At 57.6% G+C, this 19,777-nt stretch overlaps 1 protein-coding gene across 1 annotated transcript in view; it reads left to right on the top strand.

The window, feature by feature from the left end:
* The window catches only part of TERT (telomerase reverse transcriptase), a 38,375-nt gene that overhangs the window by 15,537 nt on the left and 3,061 nt on the right, over positions 1-19,777 (top strand). Inside the window, exons 5-13 of the mRNA XM_039468928.2 lie at positions 1-180; positions 668-823; positions 4,125-4,220; positions 5,019-5,104; positions 7,947-8,060; positions 9,411-9,482; positions 11,897-12,085; positions 15,571-15,697; positions 16,537-16,598. Coding sequence (XP_039324862.2) covers positions 1-180; positions 668-823; positions 4,125-4,220; positions 5,019-5,104; positions 7,947-8,060; positions 9,411-9,482; positions 11,897-12,085; positions 15,571-15,697; positions 16,537-16,598 — 1,082 coding nt within the window. The remainder of the gene's footprint in view (positions 181-667; positions 824-4,124; positions 4,221-5,018; positions 5,105-7,946; positions 8,061-9,410; positions 9,483-11,896; positions 12,086-15,570; positions 15,698-16,536; positions 16,599-19,777) is intronic.

The raw sequence follows: 19,777 nt of genomic DNA on the forward strand, positions 1-19,777 counted from the left end.
GCCCAGCGTCCCACCTCGAGAGTGAAGGTGCTGTTCAGCGTTCTCAACTACGAGCGTGCGCGGCAGCCCGGCCTCCTGGGCGCCTCCGTGTTGGGCCTGGACGACATCCACAGGGCCTGGCGCGACTTTGTGCTGCACATGCGGGCCAGGGACCCGCCGCCCGAGCTGTACTTTGTCAAGGTGGGTGCTGGGGACCCCCTTCGGCAGCCCTGCTGGGCCTCGGGAGTGGCCGCCTGATTCCACCTGTGTTGGGTGGAGGAGGCACTCCTGGGTGGGCCGCAGGGAGTGCAGCTGACCCTGTCACTGTTGGGGACATGTCGGCTCCTGGGGTGGAGGCCTTGTACCCCAACCCTAGGGCTCCTTCTTCCAGGGGAGGTCTCACCAGATACCATCAGAGAAGGGACTGTGCCGGCTCAATCACTAGGCCCTGGTGCCTCACACCCAGTCCTGAGCCAGGGGCCTCCTGTCCTGAGGCTCAGAGAGGAGACAGCCCGCCCTGCCCTTGGGGTCTGGAGAGGTGGGGGGGCGCATGGCCCACCTTGCCCTTGGGGTCGGGAGGGGTGGGGGTCAGAGAGAGAGGGGGATGTGGCTGCGGCCAGGACCTGGGGGCAGAAGTGTCGTCTGCGTCACAAACTGGACACCGTCAACCTCTTCTTGTCTCACATAGGTGGATGTGACAGGCGCATACGACACCATCCCCCAGGACAAGCTTGTGGAGGTCATTGCCAGCATCATCAGGCCGCAGGCCACGTACTGCGTGCGGCGGTATGCTGTGGTCCAGAAGGCCGCCCACGGGCACGTCCGCAAGGCCTTCAAGAGCCATGTAAGGCTCCTGTGTGATACAGTTGGTGTCCAGGATGTGTGTGTCTCTGGGATATGGATGTGTCTAGGATGCAGTTGTGTCTGTGATGTGTTTCTGTAAGGTGCTTTCATGATTTACACATCTGTGATGTGTGTGGTGTGTGTGTCCATGGCACAAGTGTGTCTGGCGTGTGTGTGCCCATTGTGTCTGGCACGTGTGACTGTGGTGTGTTTCTGATGTGCATGTTTGTGATGTGTTTGCATGTGTGCATGTGGTGTGTCACTGATGTGCATATTTGCAGTATGTATGTCTGTGACGTGTGTGTCCATGCTGTGTATGTCTGTGGTGTGTGTGTCTCTGCTATGCATGTTTCTGGTGTGTGCATGTATGCATGTGTGTGGTGTGTCATTGACGTGCATGTTTGCAGTGTGTCTGTGACGTATGTCTGATGTACATATTTGTGGTCTGTGTGTGTGTCCGTGACAAGTGTGTGTCCCTGCTGTGTGTCTATGTTGTGTATCTATGTTGTGTATCTGATGTGCATGTTTACCGTATGTGCATGTGTGTGGTGTGTCACTGACATACATGTTTGCAGTGTGTCTGACATGTGTGTCTAGCACACATATGTGTGGTGTGTGTGTCTGCTACACATGCGTATGCATGCAGTATGTCTGGAATGTGTGGTGTATTACTGACATGCATGTTTGCGATGTGTGTGCAAGTATATGTCACTGATGTGCATGTTTGCAGTGTGTGTCTGACACATGCATCTGTGATATACACATGGGTGGTGTGTCCGTGACACATGTGTGCATGCTGTGTCTGTGGTGTGTGGTATATTACTGACATTCATGTTTGTGGTGTGTGCACGTGTGTGTCTTGTGTCACTGATGTGCATGTTTGCGGTACGTGTCTGATGCATCTGTGATGTACATATGTGTGCTGTGTGTCCGTGACACATGCATGTGTGTGCTGTCTAGTGTGTGGTATATTACTGACGTGTGTTTGCAGTGTCTATGCACGTGTATGCGTTTGCAGTGTTTGTGCACGTGTATGTGGTTTGTCACTGACACGCATGTTTGTGGTGTGTGTGGTGTGTGGTATATTACTGACATGCATGTTTGCGTTATGTGCACGTGTGTGTGGTGTGTTACTGGCATGTGTGATGTGTATGGTATATTACATGCATGTTTGTGGTGTGTGGTGTATTACTGACATACATGTTTACAGTGTGTGCACGTGTGTGCAGTGTGTTACTGACATGCATGTTTGTGTTGTGTGGTGTATTACTGATGTGCGTGTTTGTGGTGTGTGTGTGTATTACTGACGTGTGTGTGGTGTGTGTGGTGTATTGACGTGCGTGTTTACGGTGTGTGCACGTGTGTGTGGTGCATTACTGACGTGCCTGTTTGCAGTGTGTGTGCACGTGTGTGTCTGTGCTGTGTGTGTGGCCCTCAGCCTCCCTTCCCTCTGCTGGGCATGAACCGCACCGTGTCCTTGCACGCTCGGGTGCTGGTGTGGTGAGTTCTGCGTTCAGGGTCCTCCCTTCCAGCACGGGTGCCTTGTCCTGTCACAGCGCTGGGCCTCAGAGCCTGCAGGCTGGTTTTGGGAGGAGACGAGGGATGCTGGTGGTACCTTCCTGGCCCCCCTGGGATCCCCCAGGATCCTAGCGTGGCCTGTGCCAGCTCCATGAGAGACGAGAAGGCCTACTCAGGCCTTGCTCCCCCCGGGCACTCTCCTCCCAGGGCGGCCGGGGCCTGGGGGTTCAGCAGGGGTGAAAGGGGCCCTGGGCTTGGGTTCCCACCCAATGGTCATGAGCATGCTGGAGTACGGGGGCTTAGCCCCCGAAGCAGTGCCGGGCTGGGGGTGCAGAGGTGGAGACATGTCCTCAGAGTTTTAGTCTGGGGAGAAGCACGTGTGAAGACCTGCCTGGACCTTTTCGTCTCGCTTTTTCTTGAGACTATTGCAGGGATTTGCAAATCTCATGTCTGACTCAGCAGAATTTTATACTTGTGGAAACCTGATGGCCGCCACCTGCACCCAGGTGTAGGAAGTCACCAGAGTCCAGGAGACCTCCTCCTCCCAGCAGAAGCCGCTGCCCCTGCAGTGACCCTGGTTCCAACCTCTAGGTCTCCACACTAGTGAGATCAGATGGGAGGTGGTTTCTGGGGTCTGAGCCTCAGCCATGCCGTGTGTGTGGCCGAGCATCCTGTCCACAGGTGGTTCTGTTGTGGAACACGCCACGTGGATGTATCCTTCCTGCTGCTGTGGAGCCTTCTGGGTGTGGATTCCACGGCTGCGCCTACTGTGAGCGCTCTGGCATCTGGGAGTGTCCTGGGGGTCAAAAACCCTCGCCTCTGGGTAAATTCCAGGGGTGGGGTTCTGGGTCACAGACCTGCATTATGAACGTTGTGGGACTTTCCAGGGGGTGACGGTGACACCCTAGCTGGCTGCGAGGCGAGCTGCTCATGAGGGCAGTGTGGTGTGTGGTGACTGTGGATGGTGGTTACTGGTGAGGGGTCTGATGTGACTGTGGATGGTGGTTAGTGGTGAGGGGTCTGGTGTGACTGTGGGTGGTGGTCAGTGTTGGGGGGTCTGGTGTGTGGAGACTGGATGGTGGTCAGTGTTGGGGAGTCTGACGTGACTGTGGGTGGTGGTCAGTGTTGGGGAGTCTGACGTGACTGTGGGTGGTGGTCAGTGTTGGGGGGTCTGACGTGACTGTGGGTGGTGGTCAGTGTTGGGGGGTCTGGTGTGTGGTGACTGGGTGGTGGTCAGTGTTGTGGAGTCTGACATGTGACTGGGTGGTGGTCAGTGTTGGGGGCTCTGGTGTGTGGTGACTGTGGGTGGTGGTCAGTGTTGGGGAGTCTGACATGTGACTGTGGGTGGTGGTCAGTGTTGGGGGCTCTGGTGTGTGGTGACTGGGTGGTGGTCAGTGTTGGGGAGTCTGACATGTGACTGTGGGTGGTGGTCAGTGTTGGGGGGTCTGGTGTGTGGTGACTGTGGGTGGTGGTCAGTGTTGGGGGGTCTGGTGTGTGGTGACTGGATGGTGGTCAGTGTTGGGGGGTCTGGTGTGTGGTGACCGTGGATGGTTGTTAGTCATGGTGTGTCTGCATTGTGGTGACAGCAGGTGGCGCTCTGGGTGTTGATAGCTACTTTTTGTCCCCATCCTCATTCGTCTCCTTTCCCACACAGAAGCTCCCAGGGGCTCCCGGGCTTGACCACAGGTGGCGCGGCTCCGTGTGTCCTTGTTGGAAGAAGCACGTGCCCAGCCCTGGGTCGGGGTGGGCGGCACCTGTGGCTCACGCCCCCCCTCTGCCGGCAGGTGTCCACCCTGGCGGACCTCCAGCCGTACATGCGGCAGTTTGTGGCCCGCCTGCAGGAGACCAGCTCCCTGAGGGATAGCGTCGTCATTGAGCAGGTCCGGGCACACGCTCCCAACGGCGGGTCCCCACCTGGGGCGCCACTGGGGTCATCACCAGACAGACTGTTGGCTCTGGGCGGGTAGGGGGGTAGCGAGCTGTTGCGGGGCCGTGATGAGCCGCGTGCTCTGGTGGAATCTCCACCACGTCCCACGCTGAGCTGTGCCACGCTGTGATAGCTGCCACATTCCGGCTACTGCTTACATTTGACTACACGGCCCCTCTCCACTCTACGTGGCTTCATCCATGATTTGCTAAACGTCTTCTCTGTCAGTGTGGAGCTTGAGGCCAAAGGAAGCGTGTCTCCCTCCTTGGGGAAGACAGGCCATGTTTGAGCTGCGTCCCGCTGGGCTGACTTCTCCGTGCTGGGTCTGCTCACGTGGCTCTATGGCTCTTTGCAGATGCCTCTTTAGCCCTTGCTCTACTTATGGGACAGTCATGTCCACTGGGTGAGGCTCAGAGAACTTCGGGCAAATTTCCTTTGCTCCCAGGGTGGGGATGAGGGGGGCGTGGGCTCCTGGGACCCAGACCCATTGCTGTCTGGGCGGCGGCAGCATGTGGGGGTCTGAGCCCAGTGGACACAGTGGCCCAGAGGGTGTGTTCTTCGTCACACACTGTGCCTAAGGCCCTGTGTGTCTGCAGAGACTCGGCCTGGCCAGCCTACAGTGGCCCTACATTCCAGCCTAGCCCTGCACTTCGTTGCAAAAACTGTCCCCAAAAGGGACTCAGGGTCTTGGCTACGGTCCTACCTGTCTGAGCGCCCCCCACCCACTCCCGCCTCCCGTCTGCCTTCCCAGAGCTCCTCCCTGAATGAGGCCAGCAGCGGCCTGTTCGACGTCTTCCTACGCTTCGTGTGCAACCACGTCGTGAGGATCGGGGGCAAGTGAGTTGGGCGGCATGGGTGCCATTGCTGGTGGGTGGGCAGGTTGGGCTTCTGCCCACCTCTCGCCTTTCTGCTCCCCCCTGCCCTTCTCCAGGGGGCCTCCGGGGTCTCCATTTCTGGCTCCCGGGCTGGAGGCTCCTGAGGCCCCAGGAACGTGGCTCAGCTGGCAGCTGCCGGTGCAGAGCAGAGGCCACGCGAGGCCTGGGAATGGCAGGCTGGGTGTGGACTTGCCCCTGTGCCGAGGACGACGGGCGTGGGGTGTGTCTGGGTCAGGTGTGCAGCTGAGCATTTGAGCCTGCAGCTTGTCAGCTCCAAGTTGCTGGAGCTGAAAACCCGGCTCTCACACTCTGATATCTCTCTCTCCAGGTACAGGAGGATTTTATCCGATTTTTAGTCCGGTCCCTGTCATGTGACCCTGCAAGGGCATGGGCTCTCCTCTTTGTGACTAGACTTCCCATCTGGAAAGTGGGGGCTTGACTGTGTACTTTGCTCCTTTTGGGGGCCTGTGCTGGCCGTGGGGCAGGTGGCCTGGGAGAGCCGCCATCACACAGCAACCATGCCCAGTCTCAGCATGTCCCCTGGATTTCAAATAAAACCACACACCTCCCAGCAGGCCTCTGCCTGTGGCCCCGCACGTGCCGGGGAGAGCAGCGGCATGGGGGACCTGCCAGCACAGCCAGGCTGGACTGCGGAGGCCCCTCTGGGGTCATCTCCAGCAGACACGTGCAGCTGTGCACAGCTTCAGTGGCTTTTATTAAAAAATGTAACTGTTAATTATTGCATGATAAGTAGCCACTCATGTTATTATTAGCAATTATAATGTTTATTAAAGTATCATTAGAAATATTAAGTGATATACACATCCTAAAAAAACAGATTGCAGATGGCTGCAGAGGGAATTTTGACCAGGGGACATGTGTGCACGTGTATAAGTGGCACCCGGGCCACAGAAGCCACTGGCAATGTGTTATAAGTAAAATTTCAATGCTGCAAAAGAAATTGCTCTGGAAGATCAGTCCTCTCAGCAAGACAGTTTACTTCCTCAGAAGGGTGCGGCACACAGATGGAGAAGGGTGACCACATGTTTAGACGGGAGGAAAAGGGGTATTTATTCCTGACCGGGGTCGCCCCTACTGCTCTGCTGTTCCCCTATTGGCTAGGTTAGACCGCACAAGCTAGACTCATCCCGATTGGCTATTTTAAAGACAGCAGGGTCTGAGCTGGAGTGGCAGGGTGGGTGGTTTGGCGGGAAGGACAGTTACAGGCAGGTCGGGGCAGGTATCCAGGGGTGACCTGGTCGGAGCAGGTGACCAGAGCAGGTGACTGAAGCAGGTGACCCGGATGAGTCAGGATGGAGCCAGGGGCTGGGGGAACAGACGTGAACTACTGATTAGAACCGGTGGAGAAAGTTGTTTACTGGAATTACAAGGAAGTTAAACTTTGAAATTGAGAATTAAAGAGTAAGAGAGCTGGACATACTGACGTATTGATTCTTTAAAGAGAAACTTGGCGTTTGCTGTATCTAACAAAAGTTACTCCCTAGAGTGGCCGCCACAGGACTCCTTTCTGGCCGTGAATTTTACTAAGGTGGATCAAGCCACATGCCATCAGTGTGTGGCGGGGGAATGTGAGGTGTGACTGTCCTCGTGCTCTGATGGGCAAGAGGTTGCTGTGTCTGTCCTGCCCCTAGGACACAGACAGGCCTGAAGCTCACATCCCCACTGGGGTCCAGTTTGTCCTCTGAACAAACACATCTTCAAAATGTATTGCCCCAAAAACCAAGAACAGAGAGTTTCCCATCCTGCGCGCCCACGGGGGTGTATCCGCATGCGTCGCCGCGCTGGGCTGGCCAGACTCCTGGAGTTGATGCCTCCGTGTGAAAAGCACAGTCCCTGCCCATCAGTGTGATGTCTGCACCGACAAGGAAAGCCTCTTTTTTTTTTTTTTTTTTTTTTTTTTTTTTTAATCTTTTAGTGTCCCTGTGGTCTGCCCAGGCTGGAGGACAATGGCATGATCTCAGCTCACTAACCTCTGCCTCCCAGGTTCCAGCAATGCTCCCGCCGCAGCCTCCCAAGTAGCTAAGATTACAGGCACCTGCCACCACGCCTGGCTAATTTTTGTATTTTTAGTAGAGACAGGGTTTTGCCATGTTGGCCAGGCTGGTCTCGATCTCCTGACCTCAGGTGATCCACCCACCTTGACTTCCCAGAGTGCTGGGATTACAGGTGTGAGCCGCCGCACCTGCCCAGAAAGCCTGTTTTTAAGGGGACCACTTACAGCGCTCCTTGGAAATAACAGGTCTCGTCTCTGCAGGGGGCCTCAGTGCCTCTTAGCAAGAGGAGTGGGCGTCCTTCGGACTCCGAGGACAGCCGAGGGTCACGTGGCAGGCATGCCCCCTGTACGCACCTTCGCGTTCCGAGGGCCTGTTCCGCTCTGTTTGTCAGAAAACGCACCCCTGGCATCCTTGTCTGTCTGCAGAGTGTGTCTTGTGGGTCGTTGTAGAACTGGGGGAAGGTTGTATCCATCTGCACACAGCTGCTGCAGTAGGGCTGTGGTCTTTCACTGTGGGTACATTCCTTCCAGGTCGGTGTCTGTTCTGTAATTAAACTAAGATGTAAACCGCTTCATGAAAGAAACCCCTGATGCACCAGAACAAGGATGTGGTCACCCCTGTGGCTGCGCCTGCTTCAAACCCAGTTCACAGTGAGAGGGACGCAGGGACTGTGTGTGCGACTTAGGTGCCTGCCAGCTGAATGGTAGACACGTTGTTGGTGTGTGGGGTGCTCTCTGTGTGAGTCCAGCACCCTCCTTGTCCGACTGGGGCCTGTGTCTCCCCCGCCAGGTCCTACGTCCAGTGTCAGGGGATCCCGCAGGGCTCCATCCTGTCCACACTGCTCTGCAGCCTGTGCTACGGCGACATGGAGAACAAGTTGTTTGCCGGGATTCGGCAGGACGGGTGAGGATTCGGCGGGACGGGTGGGGACGGGGCGGGACAGGTGGGGACAGGTGGGGCCTCCTCTTTCCTGGGGGCTTGGGTGATGGTTGATTTGCTTTCGGGGCATTCAGTGTTAATGTTTCTGGCGCTCTGGAGGCCATGACTGTTCCATCCTGAGGCACCAGGGAAGGTTGCAGCCCCTCCTTGGTGGGAAGCCGCCCGGGAGGGGTCGCGCAGGTGTGGTCTGTGGGCCCCACATGGACTCTGTCCAGCAGCCGTGTCTGCAGGCCTCAAGGCTCAGCAGGTAGGAGGGCCGTTGCCCTGTGTGACGAGCTTGTGAACTCAACACCGAGGAAGCACACCAGCTTCCGTGACACCTGCTTGGGATCCTTGAGGTCCTCAGGGAGATGGGTCTGGTGCAGCCTGAGGCCCCAGTCACCGGGCAAACCCTTGACAGGTGGCCTGGACAGGGTGTGTCTTCAGCCCGTTGCCCATCCCACTCTCATGGGGTCTACACCCAAGAATGTCTTGCTTCTAAGTATTGGGCCAACCTAATGTGCTTCGGCTCAGCTGCTTTTGTGGACAGCAGTGACTGTTTCAGTGAAAATAGTTAGCGAAGGATGCGTCGTGAAGCCTGCAGCCACAGGGCCATTTCTCTCCAAGTCTCTGGGTTTTCTTTGTGTATCTTTTAAAACTCTGGTTCCAATCATAGCATGTACGGTAGAACAAGGTTCTTTTTAATTACGATTCAAGTTCTGGGTTGAAATAAGTTTATGTCAAAGGAACAAAAATGTCTTGTACACACAGCTTGCTCTGGGGCCCGGAGGGAAGTGTCCTCGAGCTGGCAGCATGCCAGTCAGCCCTCCGGGACAGGACGCCTGGGTCCATGGCCGCGGGCACCAGGCGTGGGCTCGAGGGTGACTCTGAGATTGCACACGGTGCACCGTGCCCAGCTTCCTGTGGACAGGATCTGGGCCTCAGGTGACGCTGAGAACCGCAGCTGTCACGCTGGTAGAGGGCACCACGCAGCTCAGAAAGGTGAGGTTCCCGGCCCGGCACTGCTACCTCTTCAGCTGCTTTTCCCTGAGAGTCTGAGGAGTGGGGTCGCCCCTGACGGCCTCCGTTCATCCTCAGCAGGGCAGAGTCGCACAAGCCGGTGCCAAACACCGTATGCTCATCATACGTGAGGAATCGCCTTATGGTTAACCAGAGAGCACATCTGTTGGAAAGAATTTAAGTTTTTTATTGAAGCGCTTTGGAGAGTGTCACTTTATTTTGCCTGAGTAGGTTGTTTGATGTTCAGTTCCTCACGGGAAGATCCTGCACGCGAAGTGTGAAGTTAACCTTGCCCGTGCCTTTCCCTGATTTTAGGCTGCTGCTGCGTTTGGTGGATGACTTCTTGTTGGTGACACCTCACCTCAGCCACGCAAAAGCCTTCCTCAGGTGAGGACTGCGTCGCACGCCCCTGGGGACCTCCGTGGCCTGTGGCCTTTGCAGAGCTGAGCCCCCTCCCATGTCCTGCCCCTAGCGCCACGGCGTGGTCTTGTCCTGCCCCTAGGGCCACGGCGTGGTCTTGTCCTGCCCCTGGCGCCACGGCGTGGTCTTGTCCTGCCCCTAGGGCCACAGCGTGGTCTTGTCCTGCCCCTGGCGCCATGGCGTGGTCTTGTCCTGCCCCTGGCGCCACGGCGTGGTCTTGTCCTGCCCCTAGGGCCACGGCGTGGTCTTGTCCTGCCCCTGGCGCCATGGCGTGGTCTTGTCCTGCCCCTGGTGCCACGGCGTGGTCTTGTCCTGCCCCTAGGGCCACGGCGTGGTCTTGTCCTGCCCCTGGCGCCACGGCGTGGTCTTGTCCTGCCCCTGGTGCCACGGCGTGGTCTCTGCCGAGTCCTCTCTTTGTCCGTGCTGGATCTGCAAGAGCAGGGTGCTTGGCGGTGTACCCAGGCCTGGGGGTGCAGGGCCGCCTTTGGGAGAGGGCAGGCGCGGTCCCGCGGAGGTGCACGCGGGTTACACACGCACGGAGCGAAGGTGGTGACCCGGCTCCTACCACTCTTTGGAAAGTCTTCAAGCGTGGCAGTTCCTGGGGCCCCCGTGAGACCCCCAGGGTCTGTGCGGGGGAGCGTGCCCGGGCCTGTGGGGCGCGGGACCTGCCGCGGAGCCCGCCCACCGAGTAGGCTGCAGTCACGCTTCCACGTGGGGTGCTTTGGGATCAGTGGCGAAGTCAGATTTGTGGTGCTGTCCTGAAGTGTGGAGGTGGCCGGGGTGGGTCTCAGAGTGGACTCTGTGGCTCAAATGAAAATCAGGCACAGGGAGCCTGGCCTTAGCACAGGGGATTGTGGAGCCGGGTCTCCCTCAGCGGCGCCCCTCCCTGGAGCCCGTGTTCTTGAAGTGCGATTTGACGAGGCACCAGAAACCTCTTATAAACAGAACCCTCAGAAAGTGTGGCTGCCAGGGGTGGTTTTGTGTGCCTGGCTGGGCTGTGTTTGTGAAACCCATCTGGACCACCCTCCAGTGCTGTTCTGGGTCGGGGCGGTGCACCCCACGTTCTTCAGCACCATCAGTACCACAGCCCGGAGCGCAACAGGCTGCACACAGTGAAGTCACAGCAGGCAACGCACATTTAAATCCACTAAGATTCACTCGGGACGAACCCAGATCCCGGGCAACTGAGAACTCAGGAGTGCTGAGGCTGCTGAGGGGACAGAGCAGATGGGGACACTGCTTCTCTTGTGGCAAGTTCCTGAGGGTACTGGCCAGGGAGGTGGCTCAGCGTGTATGTTGTGGCCCCACCCAGGGCAGGACCCCCAGGAGAGGAGTCAGCAACCATGTAACAGGCAGGGGTGGCTGCAGGGAGCTGAGAAGGCACCAGGAGGACTGAGCAGCCTGCCGAGGTCCCAGGTTAAAGGGACACCCTGGGCCAGAGCAGAGGCCGCAGGAAGGGAAGGGGACGCCTGGGGCCAGAGCAGAGGCCGCAGGAAGGGAAGGGAGACACCCGGGACCAGAACAGAGGCCGCAGGAAGGGCAGGGGACACCCGGGACCAGAACAGAGGCCGCAGGAAGGGCAGGGGACACCCGGGACCAGAACAGAGGCCGCAGGAAGGGCAGGGGACACCCGGGACCAGAACAGAGGCCGCAGGAAGGGCAGGGGACACCCGGGACCAGAACAGAGGCCGCAGGAAGGGCAGGGGACACCCGGGGCCAGAACAGAGGCCGCAGGAAGGGCAGGGGACACCCGGGACCAGAGCAGAGGCCGCAGGAAGGGAAGGGGACACCCGGGGCCAGAGCAGAGGCTGCTGGGCACAGGGGGCTCCCTGAGATGGGTGGTTGAGGCTCATGACCCGGTGAGGGAACCTCCTTGAGGTGAAGCTGGTGATTGGTATTGCTCAGCTCACAGCCCAGCTGGGTCCCACGCCTGGGCATGAACTCAGAACCCTCCCCTGCATCTAAAGCACAGCAGATGCCTTCAGGGCACCCAGGAGAAGACCGCAGAGTCTCGGAGGAGGAGTGACGCGGTGGGGGTTTGTTGTTCAGATCTTAGTTTACCCCAGACCACGGATGAGTCTTTATGACAGGACTGTGGCCTTGCCGTGGGGACACGTGAGATGGACCATCACAGAGGCCGCTGGGGCCACACCTCCCGTCTGAGTCCTGGCTGTCCTGGGTCCAGGCCGGGTTCCTGCATGCACTCACCTACCTGTCCTGCACAGGAGACAGGGCAAGCACCCAGAAGTCCAGGGCAGGGCTGGGTCTGGGCTCCTCAGAGCTTCTGCCAGGCCCAGCACCCCACTCCCCAGCACTGCTTCTCCAGGGTTTTCACAAGGGTGTCAGGGCCCCTCCTGGGTGACGTTGCCCCTCTGCCTTAGGACCCTGGTTCAAGGCATCCCTGAGTATGGCTGCGTGGTGAACTTGCGGAAGACGGTGGTGAACTTCCCCGTGGACGATGAGGCCTTGGGCAGCGCGGTGTTTGTCCAGCTCCCAGCCCATGGCCTGTTCCCCTGGTGCGGCCTGCTGCTGGACACCCGGACCCTGGAGGTGCAGAGTGACTTCTCCAGGTGAGCGTGGCTGGCCGGGAGCAGAGCCTGTGCCCAGCAGGGCAGATGGCGCTACAGGGCGGTCCCTCCTGCACTTGCTTCCATGTGGGGCAGGCACCTGCCAATCCCAAAGGGTCAGGGGCCGCAGGGTGCCCCTCCTCCCATCCAGGGCTGAGCAGAACAGTGTCTTTCTGTGGGAGTGAGGGTGCTCACAAGGGGAGCAGTTTTCTGTGCTGTTTTGGTGTAAGGAGATTGTGCACCAGCCCCAGGAGCGCTGTGTCCTCCGAGAGCAGTCTGGATCCAAACCCAGAGCTGATGAGGCCCTGTCGGGCGTGAGTCTCTCCACCACGAGGACACAACACTCCGAGGCTCGTCCACAGCCCACGGGATGCCATGAGTTCATGATTATGTGTGACACATCGGGACAGGGCTCTTGCGTTTGGTGGTCTCTGTACAAAATGCTGGGGTTCCACTTTCCTTGAGCCCAAGAGCTCATGGCACCACCTCAGGCTCAGACACAAATGGACTGAAGTTGAACATAGATACAGAGATCTGTGCTGTTTCTTTTATGAGTGGGGCACAGTGGCTCACACCTATAATCCCAGCACTTTGGGAGGCTGAGGCAGTTGGATCACTTGAGGCCAGGAGTTTGAGAGCAGCCTGGCCAACATCTCTACTAAAAAATAAATTAGCTGGATGTGGTGGTGCACACCTGTAGTCCCAGCTGTGCGGGAGGCTGAGGCAGGAGAATCGCTTGAATGTGAGAGGGAGAAGGTGCAGTGAACCAAGATCACCCCACTGCACTTTAGCCTGGGCAGCAGAGTGAGACTCTGTCTTAAACCAAAAAGTATCAGCATTCCAAACCTGTGGACAGGTGTTTTCTTTATTCTGTCCTCTGTCCTTCAATAAAATTCACTGGTGCTGGGTTAGAGGCCGGAAATGGGGCCACCTTCCTTTAAAAGGCACAGTTTCATGGGAAGAGAAATAAGTAGATGTTTGCTAAACCAGTGGTTTAAACTGGGGTCCAGTCATTCTGAGTTGAACAGTCCAGGTCTGGACTTTGCCCGTTTCCAGAATGCTCCCTGGGGTTTGCTTCATGGGGAGACAGCAGGTACAGCCATACCTTGTGATGGGGGAGCGGCAGGTGTAGGCACCCTGTGCACGGCGCCCAGCACATCCCTCCTGCAGTCCCCTCCCCACCAGGGTGCCAGTCCCCTGTGCCACCCACAGTCCCTGCCTCCTTCTCCTGACCTCACCTGATCCTGGCCTCTGCTGGCTTTGTCTGGGTGATTTCCAGATTTCCTGGGCTCCTAGCACCTCCACGCCTCTCCCAGGTACCTCTGCAGTGCTGGCCATACCAGTCAGCCGTGAACCATCCACTGCTTATTTTGCTTCCCATGAAACTGGCATTTCTAAGGACAGGCACCCCTGGTTCCGGCCTCTGGCAAACATCAATGAATGTTACTGAAGGACAAAGGATGGATGAATGAATCAGGAAAATGAGTCCTCTCTGAACACACTGGCAAAGCCACAGAGACTGGTACAAGCCAGGTAGGCATCAGGGAATCAGATGTGTGTTCAACACCAGAATATTCCATGCTTCCAAAGACCACTTGGTCAGAGTGCCCGCTTGCAGTTGTGGCCCTAAAAGCTCAGCAGTGGAGACAGTGGTTCACCGCATTCGGGGGAACTCAGATCCTCTGTGTCTGAAACATACAGCTGAGGCTTGAAGGACACCTGGGAGAAGAAACAGGCAAAATGACTGAGAAAAGTGAAAAACCAAGAGTGGTAAGATGGAAATTTCTTGTCCAGATTTTCATCTCCCAAACCACAGCTCAGGTGACAGAATGTGTGAGAATTAATGGACAGACGCTCTCTCATAAATGTGTGTTAATGTGGAGTGTGGTACAGCTGATGGAAAAGAGAAGGTGTGTTTAATTTTTCCATGTGAGAAAACTGGAAGAAAGTAAGTTGCGTCTTTATAACATATACCAGAGCAGATTCTAGGTGGGAGAGGAGCTGCATGCAAACAACACTAGCAACAGAAACAAAAGACTCAAAGGAAAGGGAGTTGAAGTGTCCCCGATTTGTGCTGGGGACGGACACACAGAGGCAGATGAAATCAGTGAGGAAACAGGCATTGCTTTCACTGCAGAGAAACTTAACTTGCCTGAGCCACAGTGAAAGTGGCCATTCCCTGGAGCACCTGTGTGTGTGACTTATTTAAGGGACCCTGCAAGGTGCTGCACGTTGATCCTCACACTTTGTTCTCCTAATGACCTGAGACGTAGAGGAGGAAAGGCTTCAGGGGAGCGACCTGCCCTCCGTCACCCCGCTGGTGAGGGGTGCACACGATTGCAGCCTGGCCTGCTCCAGGGCTCTCATTCTTCCTGAGGACTCCGCACAGGTGAGGCCCATAGGCTCAGGGCAAGCCAGAGCCCGAGGTCATGCTGGTGGGTGCTGTGGAAGAAGAAACGGACATCTGATGCACACTTGGGAAGGTCCTACCTCCAGCGTCAAAGAAGTGTGTGTGAAGCCGGCAGCGAGGCGCGCTCCTCACACTGGCTCCTTTTCAGTGCTTGCCGTGAGCCAGCGTCAGGGTGAGGCAAGCTGGAAGACTTTTATGGAAAACAGGTTGTTTGCATGGAGATCCTTCCGATGCCCTCCGGTGTTTTCCCAGTAATTCCATTTCTGAAGTGACCAGACATTGTCGCGGGTCTTATTGCCGTCTGCTCCAGGCGGCAGGACTCGGCACAGCAAGTCACGAACCTGCCCCAGTACAGGGCTCAGCAAGTATCACATATCACAAACCTTACTCTGTTGTTAAACGGGTTTTTGGAGAATGTTTAATGGCACGAAGCCTTTATTTATTTCGATATAAGAGTGTTCGGCGCTGGATGGGAAGGAACACACCCGGGGAGCCTGACGTGAATGCCACGTGTTTGCCTTTGGACACGACACAGGGGAGTGAGCGGTGGCGAGGCCGTAGGGGACACTCGTGGGATGCCTCCGTCCCGTCCCTCTGGAGACACCTGCATGTGCCACGTGCACTTGCTGGAGCCCTGTGTATGGTGCTGCCTGGCTTTTCCACCCCTGAGACTCAAACACGCGAGATTCCCATGCCTGACTCACTGTTCTCCCATGAAGGTGCTGAGTCATACCTGAGGGACACCCGGGAGCCGGGGCACCACGGTTTATTATGTGTTTTTGGCTGGATCATGTGTAGATCTCATGAGGGCAGATGGAGAATGCACACACACGGCCACGCGAGGCTTGTATACACTCAGCGCCACTAACCAGGTCCTGGCGGTTTGGTTGTGCAGGGTCCAGATGGGGGGTGCAGCACGTTGCATCTGTGGAGTGGGCACCCAGCCCCCTTGGGCTGCAGTGCACACCTCGGGCAGGACAAGGAGCAGGAGGAGGAAGGGAGGCTCTTCCCAGCAAACTTTGCAGGAGGGGCGTGGCATGGGGCGGGACCTGCGTCTGACCTCCCCACCTTGTCTCAGCTACGCCGGGACCTCCATCAGAGCCAGTCTCACCTTCAACCGCAGCTTCCAGGCCGGGAGGAGCATGCGTCGCAAACTCTTTGGGGTCTTGAGGCTGAAGTGTCACAGCCTCTTTCTGGATTTGCAGGTGAGCAGGCTGACAGCAGAGTTCAGAGTTCGGGAGGCATGTGTGTTACTGCGTGCACAAGTGTACTGCGTGCACATACGTGTGGCGTGCCTGCAAGTCTGAAGGTGAAAGTGTGGCTGCACATGAGTGCACATGAGCATGTGCACATGAACACGTGGGAGCATGTGCGAGTGCAGATGTGAGCATGCACATGCGGATACATACCTGATGTGCGTTTGCGTACATGTAGTGTCCCTGCAAATCTGAAGGTGAAGGTGTGGCTGCACATATGAGTGCACATATGCGTGTGTGTGTGTGTGTACGTGAATGCATGGCGGCATGTGCACGGGTGTGCAAGGTTGCTGCATGTACGTGTGCAGTCATGCATGCATTCATGTTAGGTGCATATGTGCGTGTGTGTGCAGTAGCAGGCATGCACATATGTGTATCGAGGGCCCCTCATGTTCACCCTGCTTGGTCCTCAGCACCAGCGCCCCTCCTGAGACGGGTCCCAGGTCTCGGTGGGCTGAGGCTCAGAAGCTGCGGCCCTGAGGGCGTGGTCCCATCTGGGCGTTTGCATCCACTCCCTCCCTCCTGGGTTCTTCCCGTCCTGGCCGATCCTCGGGCAGGCAGACGCCAGAGTTCTGACCATCCCCCCATGCCCCCTTCCCGCCTCACCCCTCAGCATGGTTCACAGCTGCCTGGTGAGGGCCAGGCCGGATTTCACTGGGAAGAGGGATAGTTTCTTATCAAAATGATCCTCTTTCTTATTCCATTTGAATGGATGATAAAGCAAGAAGTAGGAACTTAAAATCCCAGAGAGGTGTCTGCCGTTTCTCACTCTTTCTTGGTGACTCTAGGTGAACAGCCTCCAGACGGTGTGCACCAACATCTACAAGACCTTCCTACTGCAGGCTTACAGGTGAGCCACCACAAGAGGGGCGCGGGCCCAACCTCCAGGGACCCTCCCCGCTCTGCTCACCTCTGATCGGTGGCTTCACCTGGGAACTCCCGGGTTTTAGGGGTAAGGAGTGTCACGTTTTCAGCAGTGCTGCCCCCTGGCATGGTTCTGTGTCCACATGGCTTTGTGTGAAGTGCCCATTCGGTCTCCAGGTAGCGGTAGGAGCTGATGGGGCCCCAGGTGCCCCTCCTGTGCCTGTGCACTGCCCATGAGACCCTGTGGAGGCCATCCTAGGCAGGAGGGGCGTGGGGTAAAGACATGTTGACGGGGTGTCTTAGAGGAGGCCAGGAAGGCGTCTGAACAGTAGCTGGGAGATCAGATGCTGGGAGGCTTCGGAGTGTCAGAGGGCAGGGGCCTGAGATGGGTGCAGATGAGGGTCGCCGGTCCCGCCCCAGGAAGGTGCAGCAGAGCGTGGCTCCCCACACAGCCCGGCCAGCTCCTGTGCTCTGGGCATGGCTGTGGTCCTGGAACGTTCCTTGTCCTGGCTGGTCCAGGCCCCCCACCAAGAATCAACGACTTTATCACAGAGAGAAGGGCCAATGTGTGGAGACCACAGGGCCGGCTTCTGCCTGGAGTCAGGGCAGGTGGCAGGAGCCTCTGGGCAGCACCAAAGGGCAGTCAGGCACCACAGGCCTCCTGAGCCACTGGGAGCCGACTGCCAGGATGCCAAAGCCCCACTCCATGAGGGCTCCTCTCCCAGGCTGCCCCTCCTCCCCCGGGCCGCCCCTTCTCCCCTGGGCCACGCCTCCTCCCCTGGCTGCCCCTCCTCCCCCGGGCCACGCCTCCTCCCCTGGCCGCCCCTCCTCCCCATGGCCACGCCTCCTCCCCTGGCCGCCCCTCCTCCCCATGGCCACGCCTCCTCCCCTGGGCCACGCCTTCTCTCTCAGGCTGCCTTATTTCTGTCTTCTCTCTCCCCTTGGGATCCTCCCTTGTCTGCTTCTACAGGGCAGGTGCCTGGGCCCTCATGCAAGCTGCCTGACTCCGTTCTGGAAACTCTCAGAGTGTCCATGTCAGTGTGCTGGATATAGGCGCCACTGAGGACTGCAGACATCTGGCCCTTTGATGGACCCCACGGTCCAGCTGGCGTGCTAGGGCCCTCCTTGGGCTGTGCGGAGGTCAGAGGAGGCTTCCCAGGCATGGCCATGTGGCCTTCTGGGCCAGCCCCTGGGTCCCTGGGAGCCACTGCCCCCCGCTCCTCCTGTCCTCAGCTCAGCTTTTTCCTCATTTCCCCACTGGGGTCACTGGTCCAGGAGCTTCCGTACAGTGACTGGCTCAGGGCAGGGATGCTGGGTTCTCCCACGTGGGGCCTGGGGTAGTCACTTGATTAGGGAAGCCCTGAGAAGACTGAGGTGTGATGGGCCATGGCCGCTTCGAAACACAGAGAGTCAAGCACATGGGAGGCCCAGGAACCCCGTTCCCTTGACGCAGGAGTGGGAGAACGGAGAGCCGGGCCCTGATCTCACAGTAGTCAGGCTGCGGCAGGCGAGGCTGTGGCGGTCGGGTGGTGCCACGGGCGGGGGACTCGAATCCGCCGGGCTCGGCCTTCCCAGCCATGCTGGCTGCACCCCTACATGGGCCGGAGATGGATGCCTCGGCCTCTAGCAGGCGGCTGTTTCTCCCTTTGGAAGAGAGCCCCTGGCCACACAAGGCATTCCCCTCCTGGGTCAGGAGCATGGCCTCGTGCTGACCCTGGACCTCAGGCAAAAGCATTCTGGGCTGGCTTCTCTCGTTGCTACATGGGGAGACTTCCCAGCTCAGTAGAGTTACTGAGCGGCTGAGACCAGAGTGCTGGCTTGACTGGTGTGATCTCAGGTTATTCCAGAAGGGGTTCAGGCAGTGAGACCAGGTTTGCAGGTGCCCTGATCACACGCATGTATGTGCCTGTGCACAGGTGCCCTGATCACACATATGAGCACCTGTGCATGGTGTCCTGATCACACGTGCGTATGAACACTGTGTACAGGCACCCTGATTACACGCATGTATGAACACCTGTGCACAGGTACATTGATCACAGGCGCATATGAGCATCTGCACAGGTGTCCTGATCACACACATGTATGAACACCTATGCACAGGCACATACGAGCATCTGTGCACGGGTGTCCTGATCACACACATGTATGAGCATCTGTGCACGGGTGTCCTGATCACACACGTCTGAACACCTGTGCACAGGCACCTTGATCACAGGCACGTATGAGCATCTGTGCACAGGTGTCCTGATCACACACATGTATGAGCTAGTGCACAGGCACCCTGATCACACATAAGACACCTTGCCCAGTGCCCTGGTCACACGTACATATGAACACATGCACATGTGTGTATGAGCACATGGGGTCTTGCGCTGTCTCGCAGTGAGCGGGTCAATGCAGTCCTGCCCCAAAGTCCCAGGAAGCTGAGAGCCCAAAGAAGGAGCTGACAGGCCCGGTGCAGTGGCTCACACCTGTAGTCCCAACACTTTGGGAGGCCAAGGCGAGAGGATGGCTTGAGACCAGCCTGGGCCACATAGGAAGACCCCATCTCTATGACAAAGAATAAAAGCTAGCTGAGTGTGGCGCTGTGCACCTGTAGTTCCAGCTACTTGGGAGCCTGCCGTGGGAGGATTGCTTGAGCGCAGGAGGTAGAGGTGTAGTGACCTGAGATCACACCACTGTATTCTAACCTGAGTGACAGTGACACCCTGTCTTAGCCACAGCAAAAAAGACGGACAAATGCAGTTTCTTGGAAAGATACGTGTAGTAGGGACTTCACCTACACGCGGAAGCCAAGTCTGTGTCCCAGTGGCCCTGAGACGAGGTGCTGGGTCCTGCGCCGTCAGCCCAGACCCAGGGCCGACGCAGCAGCGAGGCGGGCGGCTCAGCAGGGAGGCGCAGGTCATCGATTACGACGACATCGAGGTTGTGTGACTGAGGGCCGGTGTACAGTGAGTGCCTGCTGGTACACAGGAAACGACTGATAAACTGGAAGTCTTGGAGGCCTACCGGAACAGGGCTTAATCAGAAGCATGGCAGGTTGGCATCCAGCATGGAGCTGATTCAGCCTCCATAGGTGTATGCATTCATACAGATGGCACACAGAAACGTACAGTGTACCTGTGCGTGCACTTGGACAGGCAGGTACCTGCACACAACATG

This window comes from Saimiri boliviensis, chromosome 1 (genome assembly GCF_048565385.1).
Source record: "Saimiri boliviensis isolate mSaiBol1 chromosome 1, mSaiBol1.pri, whole genome shotgun sequence".
NCBI classification, from domain to species: Eukaryota; Metazoa; Chordata; class Mammalia; order Primates; family Cebidae; genus Saimiri; species Saimiri boliviensis.